Genomic DNA, 19,643 nt, shown 5'->3' on the forward strand with positions numbered 1-19,643 from the left:
TTATTAGGAATATACTTGAGGCTGGCAAACCTTTGAGGCATCAACACAACCTGATGCAATAGCTTGCTACCTAAAAAATCAAAAGGTAAACAAATGGCTAAAAATCCAATGACACTGTTGCATCCCACAAGATTTCAGCATTTTCAATCTGAACAAAGAAAGTCAGTGAAATTTAGCAATTCTGTATTGACCTGTGAATATACTGAGAAAGACCCATGAATATGCTTCCATGAATGCCTTAGTGCCCATTAGGATCAGAATGCCAAGTTTTTAACTACCAAACCTTAACCAGATTGTTTTTAATATGTCAACATTTAAGCACAATGACTATTGCATTAAATTCAAGAACCTTTACTTTGAACAAGGAGAGATTTCTCTATGCATATAACGAAGAAATTCCTCTATACACAGAAAGCCTTTCCTCTCATAGAGGCCCTTGGTCCATGTTCCAGACGAACATGCATGCACAAACAAAAAGGATGTGAGCACATACCTTTCCTTCTGAAACCCACACTGCTTCATTCTGTTGTTGTTGAACAGTATCTTTAAGGCTGCCATACCAACTATCATTGGCTGAATTTAGATCAATGGAAGCTGCACAAATGTTTAAACAAGGAATTATTGGATTAGCAAACCATCACTGCCAAACATTTCATTTTCTTACTTTAATGGTTTTTCAACAATACAAGATCATGGCTTTTCTCCATCTGCCAACTGCTTCACTAGTTATTACAAATCTGTGAGAGGATGCTTAATATTTAAAAGCATAGTAAAACAATAGCACAGCATTCCATCAATGTAAAAGTAAAAATGAGAATCTTGGTGATCAGGAATGGATAATACTTAATTATTATACTATCCTTCCTGTTTGCTTCGTACCCACTTAAGAAACATTTTGTCATATTTGAAATAAATTATTTTTCTACTTTACTACTGATTTCTTCTTCTCACACTCGTAATTTATAACCAATCCTAATAGACATTTTTCTCAGAACCTCTCCAACTGAACTCTTTTAAATATAGATTAGAAGAACAAACAATATTTTGCGTGCGTCATCAGAATATATCTATTAATGCATTTAATACTGTAACTCACAGATTTACATTTAAGCTATTTGAACCAAGCTTTCTGGGAAATGCTAGGAACTCTGATTAGCTTATTCCACTACTTAAGCCTTCCTCTAATTAGAGTATTTTTGCTTTTCCTATAATTAGAATATTTTTCCAAAACTATTACAATTATCTCATCCATATAAAAATATTGCTTTTTGTCCTAATTCCAACAGAATTATCATCTACCAAAAACTTGTATATTCAATAGGCTTTGGAGTTTCATTGTTGAATACATTTCCTGTATGGCAATCACATAACCTTTACTCTGTACACCAAAAGATGCTTTCACAGAAAATAAGTGATGGTTTTATGCACCTGTAAAAAGATGGAAACACGTCTTCTTCAACTTATTTGCTTGATCATAAAGCTTCCGTGCACTCTTGTTGGATGTGGGAATTAGCCTTTGCCTCATAGCTTTCACACCTTGTTTGCTGTCTGGGTTGAAAAACACTACAATTGGGAACCACTGAGTGTAGTTTAACAGATCCACAGCTTTCGGAGTCACATCCAACAAAGCATGTTTGTCCTGTGCAAGAAAAGGGCAATATTGAATTTATGCTTGTAGGAAAGGAAAGAAAAACACATCAATATTTTTGTAATATGGTCTACTACTATTATTCTAATGGAAAGGATACAAAAGGAAAAATATACCTGTTCAATAATTTGTCTCACAGTGTTCAAACGTACTACACCAGTGGACTTCTCTGAACCTGCGTCTTTTGGTTCTGTTTCTGCAAGAATAATATGCCAGTTTTATCATATGTTTAAAGTTTGCCTTAGAAGATCACATTAACAGGAGTTTTCAACTTGGGTGCCTGAATGGAAAACTCTAAAAGTAATACATATTGTTCTAATATCAGTCTTAAAGGCGCTTAATAGTTTTAGATCAGGAATGTCTTAACTGGTATCACTTCACCAATAAAATTTGTGCCAGAGTTTTTTTGCTCATGTACCTAAAAGTAAATTCCTTAGTTTGACAAGTTTATGAATTACTTTTCTCTGTTATGACTTTACTACGATCGAGTTTAGTGTAATGCAGTGGCTTACAACCTTTTTTGGCCATGCCCTACCTAAGTATCTTTAAAATTCTGATGCCCCCCCCCCCCGACATATAATTCTTAGTTTACTCAAAAAGTAAACTCTACTCATACAGAGGAAGCCTAAAAGGCCATTAACTTGGTTTAAACAAGGTTCAAATTGCCCCCCATTAAAAATCAAACTGTCCCCCTGTAGGGTGTGGACCCCACATTGGGAACCACTGGTCTAAGGTACCAGACTATACACCAGGAGACTGTGAGTTCTAGTCATGCCTTAAGAATGAAAACTGACTAACTTGTGTGAAAACACCAGGAAGAAAATAAAAAAATTTGGTCTCTACTGTAATAGCTTTCTATCCAAAAGATCATTCACTAGGGCTTTACAATGTTGAGGTAATGAGCCATTAAAAATAAAACCTGCTTAACTTTTGTTCAAATTCAGCTGTTGACTTACTCCTGGACAGACTCATGCAGTTTTCTTGGCATCGGTTTGTCAAGAATGCCCAAAAAGCAGTTGGCCATTCCCTTCTTATATTTTTAACTTCCCAGGCTATTTTTTACCAATTTCATAGCCAAGTTCCAAGAAATTATTTGAAACTGTAAATTCTTAAAGTATTTGTGGGAAGAGATAGTCTAAGACATTTTTTTTCTTATTCATCTGTTTCATTGCTATCACTTCATAATTATCTGATGTATTATTTTTGTTGTTCAATTAATAACAAGCATGAAGTCACTCACTGGCAGGCTGATATAGCTCTGGCAACTCCTTATACAACTTCTCCATCGCGATGTCTGCAATGGGACCAAATATCACCACTGGTCGCCTAAAACCAGCTGCAAAGAAAACATATGTAGTTTGTTACCATGATTATAGGATCAAAGGAAAACGTTAATCATTTAAGGTTTATTGTCATTAGAGGGAAAAGTCCAGTGCCACATCAATGAATTCTGCTCATATGACATTATCTTTCTCTTTTTCATCTTGCTACTCATTACATACCCATTATTCTACAGGATTCCCCAAGACTATTGAAACAATTTTCACAGTATACAGTGGCAGGAGAGGAAAGCAGAATTGCCCTCTTCCATTGTCTTGGTGAAAGTAATTTCAACAGGGGAACATAATTGGCTAACATCTATTGTCTGTAAACCTAATACCTACCTATAATTTCCCTCTTTACAAAGGGGAAAGTTTACAGTCATTAAGATTAGCTTCCTACAGGAATTAAAAAGAAATTAACTAGAAGTGGCTGACATCCAATAAAAAGCAAGCAATTTGTAAGCCAGGTTTCAACACAAACTGAACTGTTGATGAAGTCATTTGAGATGTTATGGACTCCAAAACTGTATCACTTTTGTTATAAGAAGGGGTAAGAGAAATGGCACTTTCCCAATGCCCAGAAGCATCAAGGAAGTTATCTTTTCCCATATACAGTAGCTAAGAGTCAAAACTTCTGGTAGGGGTAATTTCTTTGGTGCCCATGGCTGGCTCAAGAATTCTGGGAGTTGAAGTCCACAGGTCATAAACTTGCCATAGTTGCCTACTTGTGGTCTAGAGATAAAACTGAAGAATTATATTTTTTGAACACTTCTGCGTCCTTAAATAAAGTATCTATCTTTTATAAATAGGGATATCGGTTCTCAGTTCTTAAATGCTGTCCTTCACTCACCTTCCCTGAGCATAACTCTCTCATAGGCTGGAAATTTTGTGCCAACTGATGCGATTGCTGTTAGATCTTCTCGACTCTTCTTCAGATTCTTTTTCATTCCTGACCGCTGGCCACGCATCCGCCAGAAGTCAGCCCTATCACTGGAACCATCTCTCTGAGCATTTTGAACACTGGCCAACTGGTCAGCCCTGAAAGGGAGAGCATTTGCTCCATTTTTCAAAAGTCAACAATGGGAATACACCTAAGATCAAATGCAATTCATCTCCCAAGTTTTAAGAAAAAAATCTGATTTAGAAAGATTCAAATACTTAGCCCTTAACATAGTCTTAGGAATATAGAAAGTGAATCTTCATATATGTGCTGATGGCTGCAATGGCAATCTCTTGAGCTCAGCCCATCTCATAAGAATCCACAGGAGCTTTCCTCGCCGCTATATTACAATACTCCATCTACTCAATTTATTTGAATAGGAACAGATAAAGGTGTGCCCTTTTGGGGGCAGGGCTAAAATTATTCCTTGTCCCTGGAGGTCCTAGTTCTACCTATACCTATTTGTACATCGAACCTGATTTAAATCAAGCTTCAGTGGGATGATCAAGAAATACACTGCAGACTAGCCTTTAGTAGGGTAGCAATGAAGGCGTTGGACAAGTTAATCTGATCCAATCACCGTCTATAGCTACCAAAACTAGAATCTTTGTTTTTCCTCTCAAAGTCCATGGATAAGAAATTCGGACTTCGAAGAAGCAGGATTAAAAAGTATTGATGCTTTTAATATTTAATGTTGCATAATGTTCCTGAGAATACTACGATTAGCCTAGAAAACAAACATTCATAGAACAAATCAATCCAGGGATTGATCACTCAAGGAATAAATTTCCAAGTTAGATTATCGTATTTTGGACATGTTATATAAAGACCCAGATCCTTGAGTAACAATGGATGCACCACTGAGAGACTTGAAGGACCAGGTTTGAAGGACAATCTTTATCTATACAATATGTATGTTTTATCTGTACAATCACTAAGAACAAGTATCAACTTGACAACATAAGATAGCATAACATAATTTTTGTATACTGCACTATGATATAATCATAGTGTAACATAATGAAAGGTAAGATATCCCATGTTGAATTTACAGGAGAGTAACATACCTGCTTTTATTCGGAATCAACCCTTTTTCTAATTCACTGTCAATTCTCACTGCCAACCAATGGCCCAGCTTCCCATCATATAGTGTATCAACCACTCGAAAGACATCGCCCCTGCTGAAAGCCAGGCTATGTGGAGTTTCTTTTTCACATTCAAAGTGGGTCCTTATGAAGAAAGAATCCCCTCTACCACAAGCCATTATGTCTCTATAAACTGGGGGGGGGGGGAGAAAGAGACGCGAGAAAGACCCTAATTATTTCTTTCCATCAAATAAACACCTAAGAGCCATAGATATAGAAGAAAAGAAAATGCTTTTATATCACATTTCACACAGGACACTATCCCTCTCTCCCATACATTACACAGAAATCAATTTTTGAATTTCAATATGCTATATCCTACTGCCAATGGCTCATATTTTAAAAGGAATCATATATATTAACAGATGTTTCCGATAATGTATAGTAGCAATAGGGTAAACAAAGATCTTGCTAACTTTTGTTTGCAGAATAATAAAATATTTTTGATCACTGGACATTTTGGTACTTTCAAAAATTGGAGATATCTCTTTTGAGCACTAAGGTAAATAATACTTTAACCACTATGCAAATTAACAAACAGTGTTCTACTTAGCTATCTTAAAAACTTGGATGTTTATCAGAAAATTTACATTACTGTAACTAATAAACATTTCTAAGAATAAGAGAAACCTCAGTAGATATAAACAGAACAAAAGATGAAATAAGAAAATATATTAAATAAAACAACACATTAGAAACATGCTCTTCTTTTACACATTACATATTCATACGTACCATCATATTTGCTCTGAGCCAAAATTGTCACGATCTCACCTTTAGGAATTTCTAATAGGTGCAGAACAGCATCCTCTCGGATAATACCTCTGAAGTCTTGACTGTTTACCTGTTTCAAAGGAACCATACTCAGCTTTAATATTTCTTTCAGGGGTTTTTTTTTTTGAATACTGCAATGCTAGGTAACCATAGGATACCTTTTAGTGGTTTATGTTTTACATTACTGCAGCTTTCAGTAACCAGGTATATCAACTTATTGTTATGAGAATTACATCTGTAAGGCACTTAATTGAAAAAGCCTACAGAAAAATAGGGAATTTACCTGAGTGATTTCACATATTCCATTATAATATTGGAAATCACTAGCAACGTTATCCACCATGCTTTCCTTAAAAACAAAGTCTTACATTTAAGCCAGGCCCTACAGAAATACTGACATTAATCGACAGATCTGTTAATTATAATAGAGAGCACAGAAAGGCGAGGGGATTTTTGTGACAAGGGGATTTTTTTTTTCTCATAAAAATTGAAAGAAGAAATAAAATAAATATTTATCTCAGCCATATCACTAAACAGATTTCCTAAAAGTCAATTTCAGAATTGTTCTCATAATTATAAATACCAGGGATATTGTTTTCAGTTAAGTTGCTTAAAATTATATTTTAAATGGAAAATAATTAGGCATGCAAACCTTAAGAATTTGATCTCCCTCCTGTAGGCCTTCCTGTTCTGCTGAGGTCCCTTCTTGAATTCCCGCAACAAATATTCCTACATCATTCCCACCAGCCAACCGGAGACCCACACTTTCTCCTTTCCTGAATTGCACCATTTTTGTGTCGGGACTTAAAAGAAAAAACAATGGGTGTTATTTATTTCAGTTTAAAATATAATAGGCTATAAATGATTTCCATAGCAGTGTTTCTCAACCTTAGCAAGTTTAAGATATGTGGGTTTCAATTCCCAGAATTCACAAACCAGTGGAAAGCGTAATGGCTAGAATGCTGCCTTTGCTCCGCCCTTCAGATTGGCCCGCCCATTCGCCCCCAGGCTATACTCACCTATACTTCCTTGTTTTTTAGCTCAGCTGGTAGGTGCGGCAGAGTGGATTGCCACGCCTCAGCTGTTTTCCTTTCAAATGTGCACGTGCGCACGGCAGGCACATAGTTTCAAAAATTGCAATGCAAAGTGCACGCTCAGTGAACTGGTGGCTAAAACAGTAGGATCGCAGCCCTGCAGACAGGTACTGGCCAATCAACTAGACACTGTGATAGTAGACAAGGACCAGAAGACAGGGGAAGTAATAGATATAGCAGTGCTGAATGACACAAGAACAATAGGAAAAAGGAGTATGAGAAGCTGGAGAAGTGGCCTGAAGGAGGAAGTAGAGAAAACATGGAAGCTAAAGGCCAAAGCAGTCCCAGGAGTGGTCCCACTGCTGGTTCCAACAGTGGTCCTACTCCTACCCAGTAGTGGCAGGAGCACTTGGGGCTATGACTCCTAAGCTGGGAGAGTGGTTTCAACAGATTCCATGAACATCAGAGATCTCTGTAAAGGATTTTTTCTCATTTATATTCCTTCCACTCTAATCCTCTTTCAAGTTTAAAACTCCTGTTCTGATTGAAGAATCACTTGTTTCAATCGTACTAGAAACATCCTGACCTGACTAGAAGTATTAACATTTAATAAAACACTTTCCCCATTATTACAATTATTTAAAGCAACAAGGTTTATAAGAAATCAAAATAATAGTCATAAAAGTTAAAAACTCATACCCATATATTGCTTGGTCCTCAGGAGTTGGCTGAAGAAATATTCTTGTAGCTGGTTTTGAATGTACAACTGCATTTATATATATAAATTAAAAATAAAAAATTAGAATCTGCTTCTACTTTAGTCCTCAATACCATGTTTCCCCGAAAATAAGACAGATATTAATACTAATTATTTCTTTCAAATAAGCACTTGGCCTTATTTCTGAGGTGCAGGAGGCGGCGAGCGTGGTCACCTCATGGCTACTGTTGTGTTTCAATATGTTCAGGGGGGGGACGGGACTTATTTTCAGGGGAGAGCTTATTTTAACGCATGCGCTCAAAAGCCCGATTCAGCTTATTATCTGGGGAGGTCTTATTTTGGGGGAAACAGGGTACTACAAAACAATATGTCAGAAATTCAGAAATTTATTTAAAATAATTAGTATTAATATCTGTGTCTTTGCTCCTAGTAAATATAGAATGCGTAAGATAACGTACACTATAACTGAACTTTTATTTGTTAAGCATGCAATTCCACAAAATAGAATACTTTTTCTATTTGTGATAATTTCCAAAGATGCAGCAAAATCATAATCCTGTAGCTCATCAAAACAAACAAAATTTATGGCACCCATCCAATGTTCTTATTCAACCTCTAATATTGTATGCCTTACTAATTCAAAGGACATTTCAAAAATAATTCTATTCTACTATAAACCACTATATAAATTGGTTTGCCTATTAGATTAAGACATTTTTATTAACCACCATTTATTGATAAAACACAATTTACTGGATTTATAGATTATATTAAGGCAAAACCAAACTGTATTTTGGCTTAACATAGTGTGTGTAACCGATCAATATTAATTTTACTTAATGCTCTTTTGTTTAATAATAACTTTTCCCCTCTATCTACAGTCTGTTTCTTCAACAAACTTCTACAATGGGTTACCAAATATACTAAAACATAGTTTATTGGTCAAATTTTGTTAGATAAGTCATTGTTGACTGGGCATCTAGTATGCTATTCCATAAATCATGTAAAATATTAAATTCATCTTGTGGGACTGAGAAAACATGCCTTCTTTGACCTGCCCTTGTCCTCTCAACAGCATCCCCCACAAAGGTACGTAAGGTGCCAACTCTTCTGAGGTTCCAGAAGACTTAGCTCAGTTCCTAGGTCTGGAACTGGTCCGTTGTGAAGCCTCTAGCATTTTCTTTTAATCGTTATTGTTGTTTTTAGTCTGGACACCTGTGTTTTTAGCTGTTTTAATTGTATATTGGGATGCTGTAGGCCAGAGATTTCGAAGCCCTGGTCGCAGACTTGGGGCGTACCAGAAATCGGGCCGCACAAACGACTGAAGCTCTATTTGTGTGTTGTGGCCCGCCAGCGGATCTGGCAGCAGATTCGAACAGTGACGAGGTTGGGGAGGAACATGGGCCAGTCCTGGAGTCTGGGGAAGGCTCTGACAAGTGCTCTGCGTCAGAGGCAGAGATGGGGCCAGGACCATCTGACAGTTATCAGCTGCCTTCGGAGTTGGACATCAATGGGGCAGAAGAACAGCTGAAGCCTGTTTCCAGTGTGTGCATGCGCAAAGCTGCCAGGGTAAGGGAACAGCTAAGGAACAAGGGTTGAATCGGGAGTAAAGCCACAGTGGATGGTGAATGCCCCCTCCCATAGGGAATAAAGAAGAGCGAAAGGGAGGAAAGTTTTCAGGAGACAATTAGTTCAACTCATTAGAGTGAAGATATATTCCTGACTTCTTGCCAAGTATTGTCTGCTACAGAGTGGCGTTTGGAAGATACCGGCCTGGCAGCTCTCCACACCTGATAAAGGTCTGTAGTTGTAAAATCTCTTGAAAGACTGTTGGCCAGGACTTTGCTGGAGAGGAATTCACTTTAAACTAAATAAAAGGGATTTTATCGGGACGAGGAGTCAGCTTTGTACTTTTGGGAAGCCTAGGTCAGAACACGAAATCACACCCTCCCTGGTCCGTGGAAAAACCTTACACTACGGAATCAGTCCCTGACACCCAAAGGGTTGGCGGCTACTGCCATAAGCCACCCACAGTCTTTTGGAGTGGGTGGTCATAGGTAACAATGATAAGATAATGATAATAGCGCAATAGAAATAAATATACTAAAAATGATCTGATTGGTTGTGGCTTTTTGCATTGAAGGACTCCAACTTGTGAGAGTAGCTTAGAGGATTAAATTGTCTGAAGCAGGAGGAAAGTGGACTCTTATTATTCAGCCCTATGAATCACTAATCAAATTGTGTGACTACATAATGGAACCCAAAATGTCTTGTTACTGAATCCAAAGGATCTCAAAAGAAAGCAGCACTAACCTGGCGGATCATCTTGGTACTTCACTTGACTATTTGTCTGCGGTATTAAAACAGCCGTGGAATCCACAGTGGATCGAAAAGGGGTGGGCATTGCTCCCATCTTGGAAAGTCTATTGTTTGGCTCTTCTTTTGCACTTAATACAAAAAACAGACACTGTTAAGAACAAATCAAAGATTCTGTATCGTAACAAAAAGTAAATGACAGTATGGTATACATCTCACCTCAATTTTTCCTTTAGCTTTTCATTTGAAGAATGGCACTCCACATCAGAGTGATGCAGTCTTCTGTCATCCTGAGGTGAGCAAGATCGGTTTGACTCTATTTCTGAAATATCTGTTGGGAGAACATAGTGCAGAGCCTGGAAAAATTACTGCCGTCTGTAATTTTAATATTTGTTGACCTGCGTGCATAATAAAAGGCTTTCTCCTTTTAAACACTGATAGCAAAACATACTTTATGAAATTAAAGAAAGCTGATGTTACGAGGTACTCCTACTAGGAATCTAAGCACTCCAGGCAGAAAATTAAATCATTGTAACTTTGCTTACCAAACAGATCTAAATTTAGGATAGAGATTTCTTAGCTTTTCTTTGAAAGATGTCATTCAACAAGCCTCATTCAAATGAAGCCTTTGGAAAAAATGGTAGCATCAGATAATCTGTGGCAATCCTTAGGGCTGGCATAAAAATTATGAGCAGTCACTTGAAAGCCACTGTGGTAGTAGCTTCCAGGGAAATGGAAATATCCAGATTGTCACTTCTTATTGGGTAGTTATCTTGGAAGTCACTAGAGCAGTAAGGCAGCATTCTTCTCTTGAGGCCTTAGGCCAAAATAGTTATCTATCTCTTGATATTCTGGCATATATCCAAAGACAAGGCAGGGGAAGTAAGGTCCTTTCAAATATGTACAATCTGAGGATACACACGTGGCCCCTAGCACTGTTTTGACCCAGAAATCAGGATTTTGGAGGATTAAGGGGAAAGATTTATATTCTAAACTTTATAGCAATCACCTGGCACCTTAAAGCACTTGATTTCTTTTAAACTTTAAGTGATATCCAACCTTTCCAATTCTGCAGACCAGCACCAGCAAAGGCGGCAGGCGGGTGGGTGGGTATGGTACAGCGCTAATAAGAGCTTTGCACACAAGAATGCAGGCCCACTGCTTGCGCAAATGGGAGTTTCATCCACTTGCCCGCCACTTGTGCTGCTCAGTTCCCAACGGGTCATGTCCCAGGGGTTGGGGACCTCTGCTTTAAGACATTCCTTTTGCTTTAAAGCCCATCAAAAGCAAATTAAACTTATTAAACAATTATGAGCATTTACTGTGTATATGAATATGGAAGAAAACTGATATCTATGGAATAGGACAGGATAGACTGTAGGCTTATTTAGAGGTATTTGCTTCTCCGGTATCAGGGATGGAAGCTATGAACTTAGCTGATTCCTGCAGGGCTCATTATTGTCTTAGCTTAAGGCCTAGACACTTGCTCCTATCCCTTGCCTCAAAGATTTGGTTAGGATTAAGAGACTGTTGTTGTTTTTCCACACAACAAAAACACAAAGATTTTGCATACTGGTATACTTTTAGATTTATTTAGGATGCAACATTCTACACATAGATAGCTCTTTTGAAAATCATTAAAACATTTTTAACAGTTTAAAAAGCATATTTGGCTTTACTTTCTATGCCTTACCTTCCATTTCTGACTCACTGTCCTGCATGGTAGGAATGTTAATTAGAGTTTGTCTTTTGTCTCTCATAACAACCAATTGGAGTTTTCCTCTTGATTTCTCAATCAGTTTTCTAGCATCTGATAAGGACATATTCTCCGTCACTGTACCATTGATCTGAATGTGTAAAACAAGCAGATTGATTTATATCTGAAGTTCACACAGTTTCCATCCAGTATTTGTAAACAGGCAATTAAAACAACAACAACAACAACAACAACAACAACAACAACAGGGTTATATGCTTTTACATCCCCATTAAGAAATTAATGTTTCTTTGTACAATGACATACCTTGAGAATGATGTCCCCTTCGTGCAAATTACCATCCTTTGTTGCCAGGCCAGTACTAGTCATTTCTTTGATAAAAATCTGACTTCCAAGCCGCAGGCCATATTCTGCAAGAGGAATAGGAAGATGGAGTTTTGCAATTTATCAAATAAACCTATTGCATGCTAGCAATTGCCAAATTTTGTTTTTAAGAAGGATGTATCAGTTTTTTCACCAGATGCTTCTTGTCCCTGCAATTCCCACATTTTAGACTGAGGGTGTAACTTATGATCCATAAATCAAAGATAGTCTACAAATGAAATTTGGCTATTCTTGGACTCACAAACTAACATAATTCAAGCAGGCACTACATAGAGTTGGCAGATTATACTCAAAAAACAATTTGCATAGGCACAATTTACTGCATAGTACCTTATGAACTTTCAATATTGCTATGACCTAGTATATATTGAAATTCAGACAGAATTCAAACATGGGATTGCATCACCAGATCATCTAAACTAATTTTCTAACGCAGGAGAATACATTCCATCCAACCTTTGTTCAAAAGTATTTGATGAACAAAGGACAGTTTGCTTATTCAGATTTTTTATTACATTATCACCTGTTTCTATTATCAGAAACCATCTTTCTCACAGTTGGTTATATGCATTTTCTTGTAAATGTGAACCTACAATTCAGTTCTTTATCTCTCCAAAGTGCAGAGAATAAATTTATATGGCAGTTATTTCATGTTTTTGATGATGCTTATCATACTGCCTCTAAATTATCTTTTTATCTTTTCTTTAGGCATTTCAACCTTTCCACAAAGAACTTGACTTCTCAGTGCTTCTGGGTACATTCCTAAGATAACTGGATAGCTACTTAAGAGATAGTCTCTCATTTCCAGATACACTATTTATTCCATATAATATGAGAAAAAAATTGTTTGAGTACAAGAGTCTCACTGTCTCTCTATTTAGCATGCTAAATTCAATTTTGCTTCATTCAGAATTTGAACTTTTTTTTTGCAGATTTATGGATATATCCTCAGGTTGGATCCAAAAAGAGATATTAAGCAAACAAATCTCAATCTATTAATAACATAAAAGGTGGGAATTTTTCTTACATCTCACTTTACTGTGGAAATAATTTATTTTGAGACTAATCTATCCAAACTAGCAATGATAACAAATCAAAACATGTCTCCTCCTTTATGGTTAGAAATACTTCTAAGTCTCAAAGGAGAACGTTATATATCTGATATCTCTTTATTCATTGGTGTAAACACGTGCCAATTAAAGTTTAAAATACTTGGGCACTTTAAAATAGTTTAATGCTAATGAACGGATATCCTATATCCTGGAAATCTCTACATTTTCGGAATCAGGGAAAACATTTGAAAATTTGAGAGCCCAATAAGGGGCCTTCAGGTAAAATGGTTGCAGGATTGGATATAGCTGATTAAAGATCACTTGGCAGCAATTATCCACTGTTTTATTTTCTACAAAAATATTTAGGATCTACAAATGGCCACAGACATTGCTGGAAATCATGACTGAGGTCTACTCTGTACCATGCTAAAATCCTATAAAATTAGGTAGAGGAAGAACAAGGAACACATCACCAGGCACACTACTGCCTCCCACTGGCAACTCAGTGGCTATTGGCAAACAGTGGGTTTTCCCACATGGTGCCCTCCAGATACATATGCAACTACAACTTGGCAATATCTCCCTCTGTAAATTATAGATTGTCTTTTTTAGAAGAAGAAAAAATGGTAAAACATCAACAAAATTGGTTTTTGCATCAATGACAGTAGGACAACCAAACAAAAGGCAAGAGGAAACATTTCTTCAACTTGCATTTTAGAACTTGCCTTCATTTGATTTGCTTTTTGTGAGAAGAATACTAACAGGCTCTTCCTGTGTTCTATGGTCGTATGGGTCAGAGGCGGGACTGTGGGTACTCAGCCTATCTTTGCTACCACTCTTTGTTTCCCTCCCACGCTGAGGGTCAGGACGAGATTGCCAGTCATAATCTCTTGGTAGACTCCTGCCTCCATCATACCCATAGTCATAGGTATCAAATCGATCAACGCTCCGCCCTCTGCTTCGGGGCCGTTGGTATTCACGGTCCAAGCTTCTCTCTCTATCCACGCTACGGCCCCGACTTCGATCCCGACTGGCGCTGCGTTCTCTGCTGTGGTTGCGCCCTTTATTGGGAGCCATTCTGTAGCCCCTGTCAAGGTTGTCTCCCCAGCTCTGGCTACGGCCTGCATTTCCACTGTGCCAACTCCTCTCACTGTAGCCACTTCGAGTACTTCGACCGTCAAATTCTGCACGGTCATCCAAGGCTTCGAAAGCTCTGTGGTCGTAGTCAAGGGATGGGCTTCGTTGAACTACGGGGACTTGTACCTTACGTGGTCTTTTCACAACCTATTTACAGGATATAAGAACAAGGTTGCCTTTTTAAAAAAAGGAGTCAATCATTTTATATAGGTAGTCCTTGACTTACAAACATTTGCTTAATGACCATTAGAAGTTACAACAGTGCTGGAAAATGTGACTTATGACTGGTCTTCGCATTTACAAGTGTTGCATTGTCCGCATAGTTGTGCAATCAAAATTTGGGTGATTGGCAACTAGCATGTATTGATCAAGGTTGCAGTATCCCAGGGTACATGATCGCCATTTGTGACTTTCCCAAGAGGCTTCTAACAAGCAAAGAAGATAGGGGAAGCTGGATTCACTTAATAATTACATGATTCATTTAACGCCCGTGAAAAAGGGTTACGAAATCAGGCCTGACTCACTTAATGGCTGCATTGCTTAACAACATATGTCCTGGCCCAAAGTCACTCACAAGCTTTTATGCCTAAGGTAGGTCTAGAACTCACAGTTTTCTGGTTTCTAGCAGTGGTGGGATTCAAACTTTTTTACTACCGGTTCTATGGGCGTGGCTTTGTGGGCATGGCAGGGGAAGGATACTGCAAAATCCCCATTCCCTCCCCACTCTCAAAATTTCCACTACCAGAACCTGTCAGAAGTGGCTGAGTACCACCTCTGGGTTCTAGGCCAGCACCTTAACCACTAGGCCTGGTCTCTCTGGTCTCTCTCTTTCACAAATAAACAATAATAAACTTACAATGACAGCAGCTTTCCCACTTTTTCTTAGTTGCTGTACAGCAAATGCATGGGCCACATTTTCCATGGGTGTGCCATTAACCATAACAACTCTGTCATTCTCTCTGGAACAGAAGTGAATAATTATTTTTTTAAAAAAAAATAGGACCAACATTAATTCTATTCTGGTTGAAAACATGGGGATCTGCCTAATTCTGCCACAATTGCAAGTGTCCATATAGGAAAAAACCTCATACAGCTGTTTAGTCCTTAACTACTCCCAGATTGTCCCCTTTGGCCTTTAATACCCAAGAAACACTGTAGAGAAACAGTGTAAACTTTCCCCCTCTGTATTGGGCATGCATACCTATAGCAAAATTTCCCTGATCCTATTGGGTTTTGCTTACAAATATATACTTTCTACTGGTAGAAGAGCATATTTGCAGCTCTGTGTTATGGGATCCTTGGTGCTCTCTGAGCTTGGTGGTTTTCTTGCAGACATTTCATCATCAGTGCACCAATGATGTCACCTAGTTTGGTAATAAAATGTCTGCAAGAAAACCACCACATTTAGAGAGCACCAAGGACTGCGCATACATTCTCTTTCATTACAGGAATCATAGCTGATTACTGCATGTAGTTTAATACAAATACTATTTAGTGATGTAAGCATATGTTGAAGAACCAAATTTATGAACAAAATAATAATAACCATGAAACCAAACATCAGAATACAGTAATGGCATTTTCCCATTTCTTTTCTTCGGCTACAATGAGAAATACTGTATCATCATTATCATCATCCCCAAAAGGTTAGTTTATTTTTGTATTATGCTTATTCTCGGAAGAAACTGAGAAAGAGCCAGATGTTCGTGAATGCTGCCTTCTACGGTAGAACAATAAATTCTTCCCCAAATTTAAAATCTTCTATTGTCAAGCTCTGATAAAGGTAAGGAGAATTGGGCGGTAGCCAGATTTATCATGGTTACAGTAAAAAATAAAATAAATGGCTACATTTGTAGGGGCAAATACTTGGAAGGCCGAAGTTCAGAAAGACCTTTGTTTTTACAAATAAATTGTCAAAGCAAAAAAAAGAGGAAGAGGTTAAGGTAAAGAAGCTTGCTTACTGAAGTAATCCATCGGCTGGGCCGCCTGCAAGGACATCAGAGACAACTATGGATGTTTCACCATTTTCAAAATGAGGGTTGTCTCTGCCACCAGAAACTGCAATACCAAATCCTCGCTTTGAGTCCTGAAAGGGAAAAAGGAAAAGGCACACCACGCGTTTAGCAAACAACCAAAGCCACACCACAACTCTCTCCCCTCAATTATATTCAATCATTTAAATGTAATTAAAGATATATTAGGAAACCGTAATCACCATGACATATTAGAACCTGTTTAATTTGTGTTCTGACCACTCTCTCTCCACGCCTGTGAACAAGCCAGAACACAGGCTTGGCTGTTTGCCACTGTTTAATTGCAAGAGAACAAACCCTTTGGCTGAGGGCCCAGATAACTCACGTACAAGAAAAAATACACCTAGTCAGTCCCAATGACACGGCTAGAATACATAGACTTTCTTCACTGCTAATTTTGGATGGTTGTTTCCTACAAATGTCCCCTCCCAACGCCTCACCTATAAGCTCTCTTGGGAGGGGCCAATCCACAACCACCTGTGTTGAATTATCTTCTATGAGCCTGCCTACGTAATTGCTGCTTACGTTTCTCAGCCCGTCTTACTCTAGCATCAGGGACAAACTGCCTTTGATCCTCCCCACTGCTCCATGCCTCAGGTGCCTCCTGGTGGCCAACCAGCCCCTCTGGTCCCTGCTCTGAATCTGAACCCTGCACAGGGTCCTCCACATCGTCCAGGGCAGACTCAAATGATCCCTCACTATCCGAGTCCATCAGGAGCTCAACCAGATCCTGCTGGGCCACAACAAATTTGTATTTTACTCTTTTTATTTTTTTTTAATTCTGTTTTTCTAAAAGATCTAATAAAATACTAATGAAATTCCGTCTTACCTCTAAAAAAATAAAATTAAAAAAACATTTAAAAAGAGATTGGCCATGTTGGATAATAGCTTCTTGGCAAAATGTGGCAACACTTAGGTAGCAAAAGCCCTCCAAGAAGAAGAGATATATACTACTCTTAATCTCTATTTGGAAATTATTTTAATGAGAGAATCAATTAATGCAGCGTGCAAGTCCCTATAAAAAGTACAGAATAATAAGACCTGTTACATATTTGCTTGGGTTTAATGTCAATGTTGCCTACTGTGATAAAATCTGAACTGCGGGGAGATGCAGCAATAATGTAGACTTCCTGCTGGAAGTTTGACTGGATTACGAATGTCATCTATGCTGACCATGGTGTACACAAGCTGATATTTTAAAAACGATTTAAAGACAGTCAGAATTGAGAATACCTTGGTGAAGGGATGACTCAAGAGCCCTTCTGAATAACCCTCCTCAGGTAGCACAGTATAGAATCCCTGACTTTGTGGCCATCCAGAGAGAGAAGGAAAGAGACTCATTTTTCAGTCTTTCCCTCCATTACTTCAGTGGTGTCTTCAGAAATCCAAGAACTGCTGATCATCCAAAGATTGGCCAAATAGCTTTGAGACTTCTACTTTCTTTCCACTCTACCCTCATGTTCCTTCCATTAATTTCTGGATGATCCGTGTACCATAAATCCTCAACAACCAGGATGATGTAGAACAAAGATGCACCTTCATCCTTCCTTTCCCAATCCTACCATTTGTCTTTGCTTACAGATTTTCTTCTCCAGCCACTCTTTTTGTCTCTTACCTTCTCTTTTCCTCCCCACCACACTGCATCAGTTTTTCACATACATGCTGGCTTTCAGTATTCTTTTCCCTCCTTCTCCTGCTGAATTCCTGATCCCCAAAGCTAAGGTGTTTACCTCAAAATCTCTATTTCTACATCGCAGAGTGTGTCTTTTCCCTTTCCCAAAAACTGCCTTTTACTGACTGTCTCATCACTGATCCCCAAGAAATCAGTCACTAGTCTTCCCTCAATACTGCTGAAACTCTTTTTTGTCACTGAATGCCATTTCTTCAGTGATTGCTCCTTTCTTCTTCATCATCTTTTTTATTGCTTTCTGAATGCTTAACATGCCTTTTATTGCTTTCCTCTCCATGTTGCTTATCATTTTAAATGCTATTTTTCCATTGAATGCAATGTCCCTAATGTGTACTATATCCTTGCTTTTCCTAGTTTCCACTGATGTGTTTTCATCATGTTGTTGCTTTATAAAACCTAATTTCTTACTTGGAAGTGCAGGTAGCAAACACTGTTAAGACCTGTAGTCATTCTGAGATGGGTACTTTTTAAATTGTAGTAATAGTAGTCATTTTTATTACAGTCACAGACCAGCATTACAAATAAGAAGCATTTTAAAAAATAAAATGAAATAAAATAAAAAAAACACAAGTCAGTGGGCAGTCAAAGTCTGCCTAAATTTGCAGACAGAATAACAAAATTTAGCTACATTCAAACAAACTATATTACACTGATCTGACAACAGCAATTGTATATAACAGATATCAGTGTTTCCTGTTTATCAGGTGAGGTGTTAAGAGATAGGTCCATGAGTCCTTATAGAAGGTACAGTACAGTAGGGCATGAGCTGTTGTTTCAATAGCCCCTTGTCCATGGGGGGACAGTTTTAGTTGATGTGGGATTTTTTTTTTATATTGGCCCTCCAAGACTGTTGGGGAAAGTGTATTGCAATATACTTAACGCCCTATGGAGTTTGGAGACAGTTATATGGTGCTTTTAAATTGTCTTTAGTTAAAAATTTGCAATTACATACTGTTCTTTATTAGACACTCTTTGAGGAATCCCAGTACAATACAGTACAGTAGTCAAAATTGATATAATATTAACCTAAGTCCATATTTTAAGCTTGTCCTGAAAAAAAGTACTTCCCTATAGACTAGGGAATTGCATGACAAATGAAAAATGTTTCTTACAGTGTGTACAAGAGCACATTACACAATCTTGATTTACGAATGGCTTGGAACTACAGAGACAGAAGAGGGCTGCAGTAATGTAGCATTTAAATCACTGCGCTACAAATTAAGAAGCCATCTGCCACAAATTCAGAAGATAAATATAGGCCTGTCACTCCTTCTCTGCTTCTGTGTCCGTAGCTGATACTTTACAGATTTTCAAAACATTCTGAAACTATCACATAACTGGTGAGCAATCATAGAAGCAACGTGGGCTTAAAGAAAATATTTGATTTGAATCAGGACGTCTTGAAAAACTTCAGTAAAATGGAAACTGTTAATTACAAAACCCAGATAGGCATATCCTGAGCTTTCTAAACTTTTATTAAATACCGTATTTTTCAGAGTATAAGATACACCTTAGTTTTTGGGGAGGAAAATGAGAAGAAGAAAAATTCTGCCTCTGCCTACGAGCATCCATAGTATTCAGCTGGTTAACATCCTGTCAGTGTGTGAGAATTCACGACTTGGTCAGCCAACTAATAGGCATAGCAACTAAGTCAGCCAATGAGGGCTATTTGGACTCTGAAATAGTATTTGCTGTGCAAGCAACAAGGAGACAGGAAGGAGTCTGGCTTAGCT

The 19,643-nt window shown here is 38.0% G+C and overlaps 1 protein-coding gene across 4 annotated transcripts in view; it reads right to left on the reverse strand.

The window, feature by feature from the left end:
• Positions 1-19,643, reverse strand: part of TJP2 (tight junction protein 2) — a 98,348-nt gene that overhangs the window by 4,802 nt on the left and 73,903 nt on the right. For all 4 annotated transcript variants that reach the window (XM_081945744.1, XM_081945745.1, XM_081945743.1 and 1 more), the window contains 16 exons: positions 16,149-16,273; positions 15,044-15,146; positions 13,776-14,334; positions 11,921-12,024; positions 11,591-11,744; positions 10,117-10,228; positions 9,895-10,028; positions 7,563-7,629; positions 6,482-6,632; positions 5,791-5,899; positions 4,978-5,188; positions 3,821-4,008; positions 2,889-2,984; positions 1,765-1,844; positions 1,429-1,639; positions 494-594 (listed from right to left, as the gene is read on the reverse strand). In XM_081945744.1, the coding sequence (XP_081801870.1) occupies positions 494-594; positions 1,429-1,639; positions 1,765-1,844; positions 2,889-2,984; positions 3,821-4,008; positions 4,978-5,188; positions 5,791-5,899; positions 6,482-6,632; positions 7,563-7,629; positions 9,895-10,028; positions 10,117-10,228; positions 11,591-11,744; positions 11,921-12,024; positions 13,776-14,334; positions 15,044-15,146; positions 16,149-16,273 (2,505 nt within the window). The remainder of the gene's footprint in view (positions 1-493; positions 595-1,428; positions 1,640-1,764; positions 1,845-2,888; positions 2,985-3,820; positions 4,009-4,977; positions 5,189-5,790; positions 5,900-6,481; positions 6,633-7,562; positions 7,630-9,894; positions 10,029-10,116; positions 10,229-11,590; positions 11,745-11,920; positions 12,025-13,775; positions 14,335-15,043; positions 15,147-16,148; positions 16,274-19,643) is intronic.

Source organism: Natrix helvetica (assembly GCF_964273705.1).
Source record: "Natrix helvetica genome assembly, chromosome: 2".
In the NCBI taxonomy this organism is placed as follows: Eukaryota; Metazoa; Chordata; class Lepidosauria; order Squamata; family Natricidae; genus Natrix; species Natrix helvetica.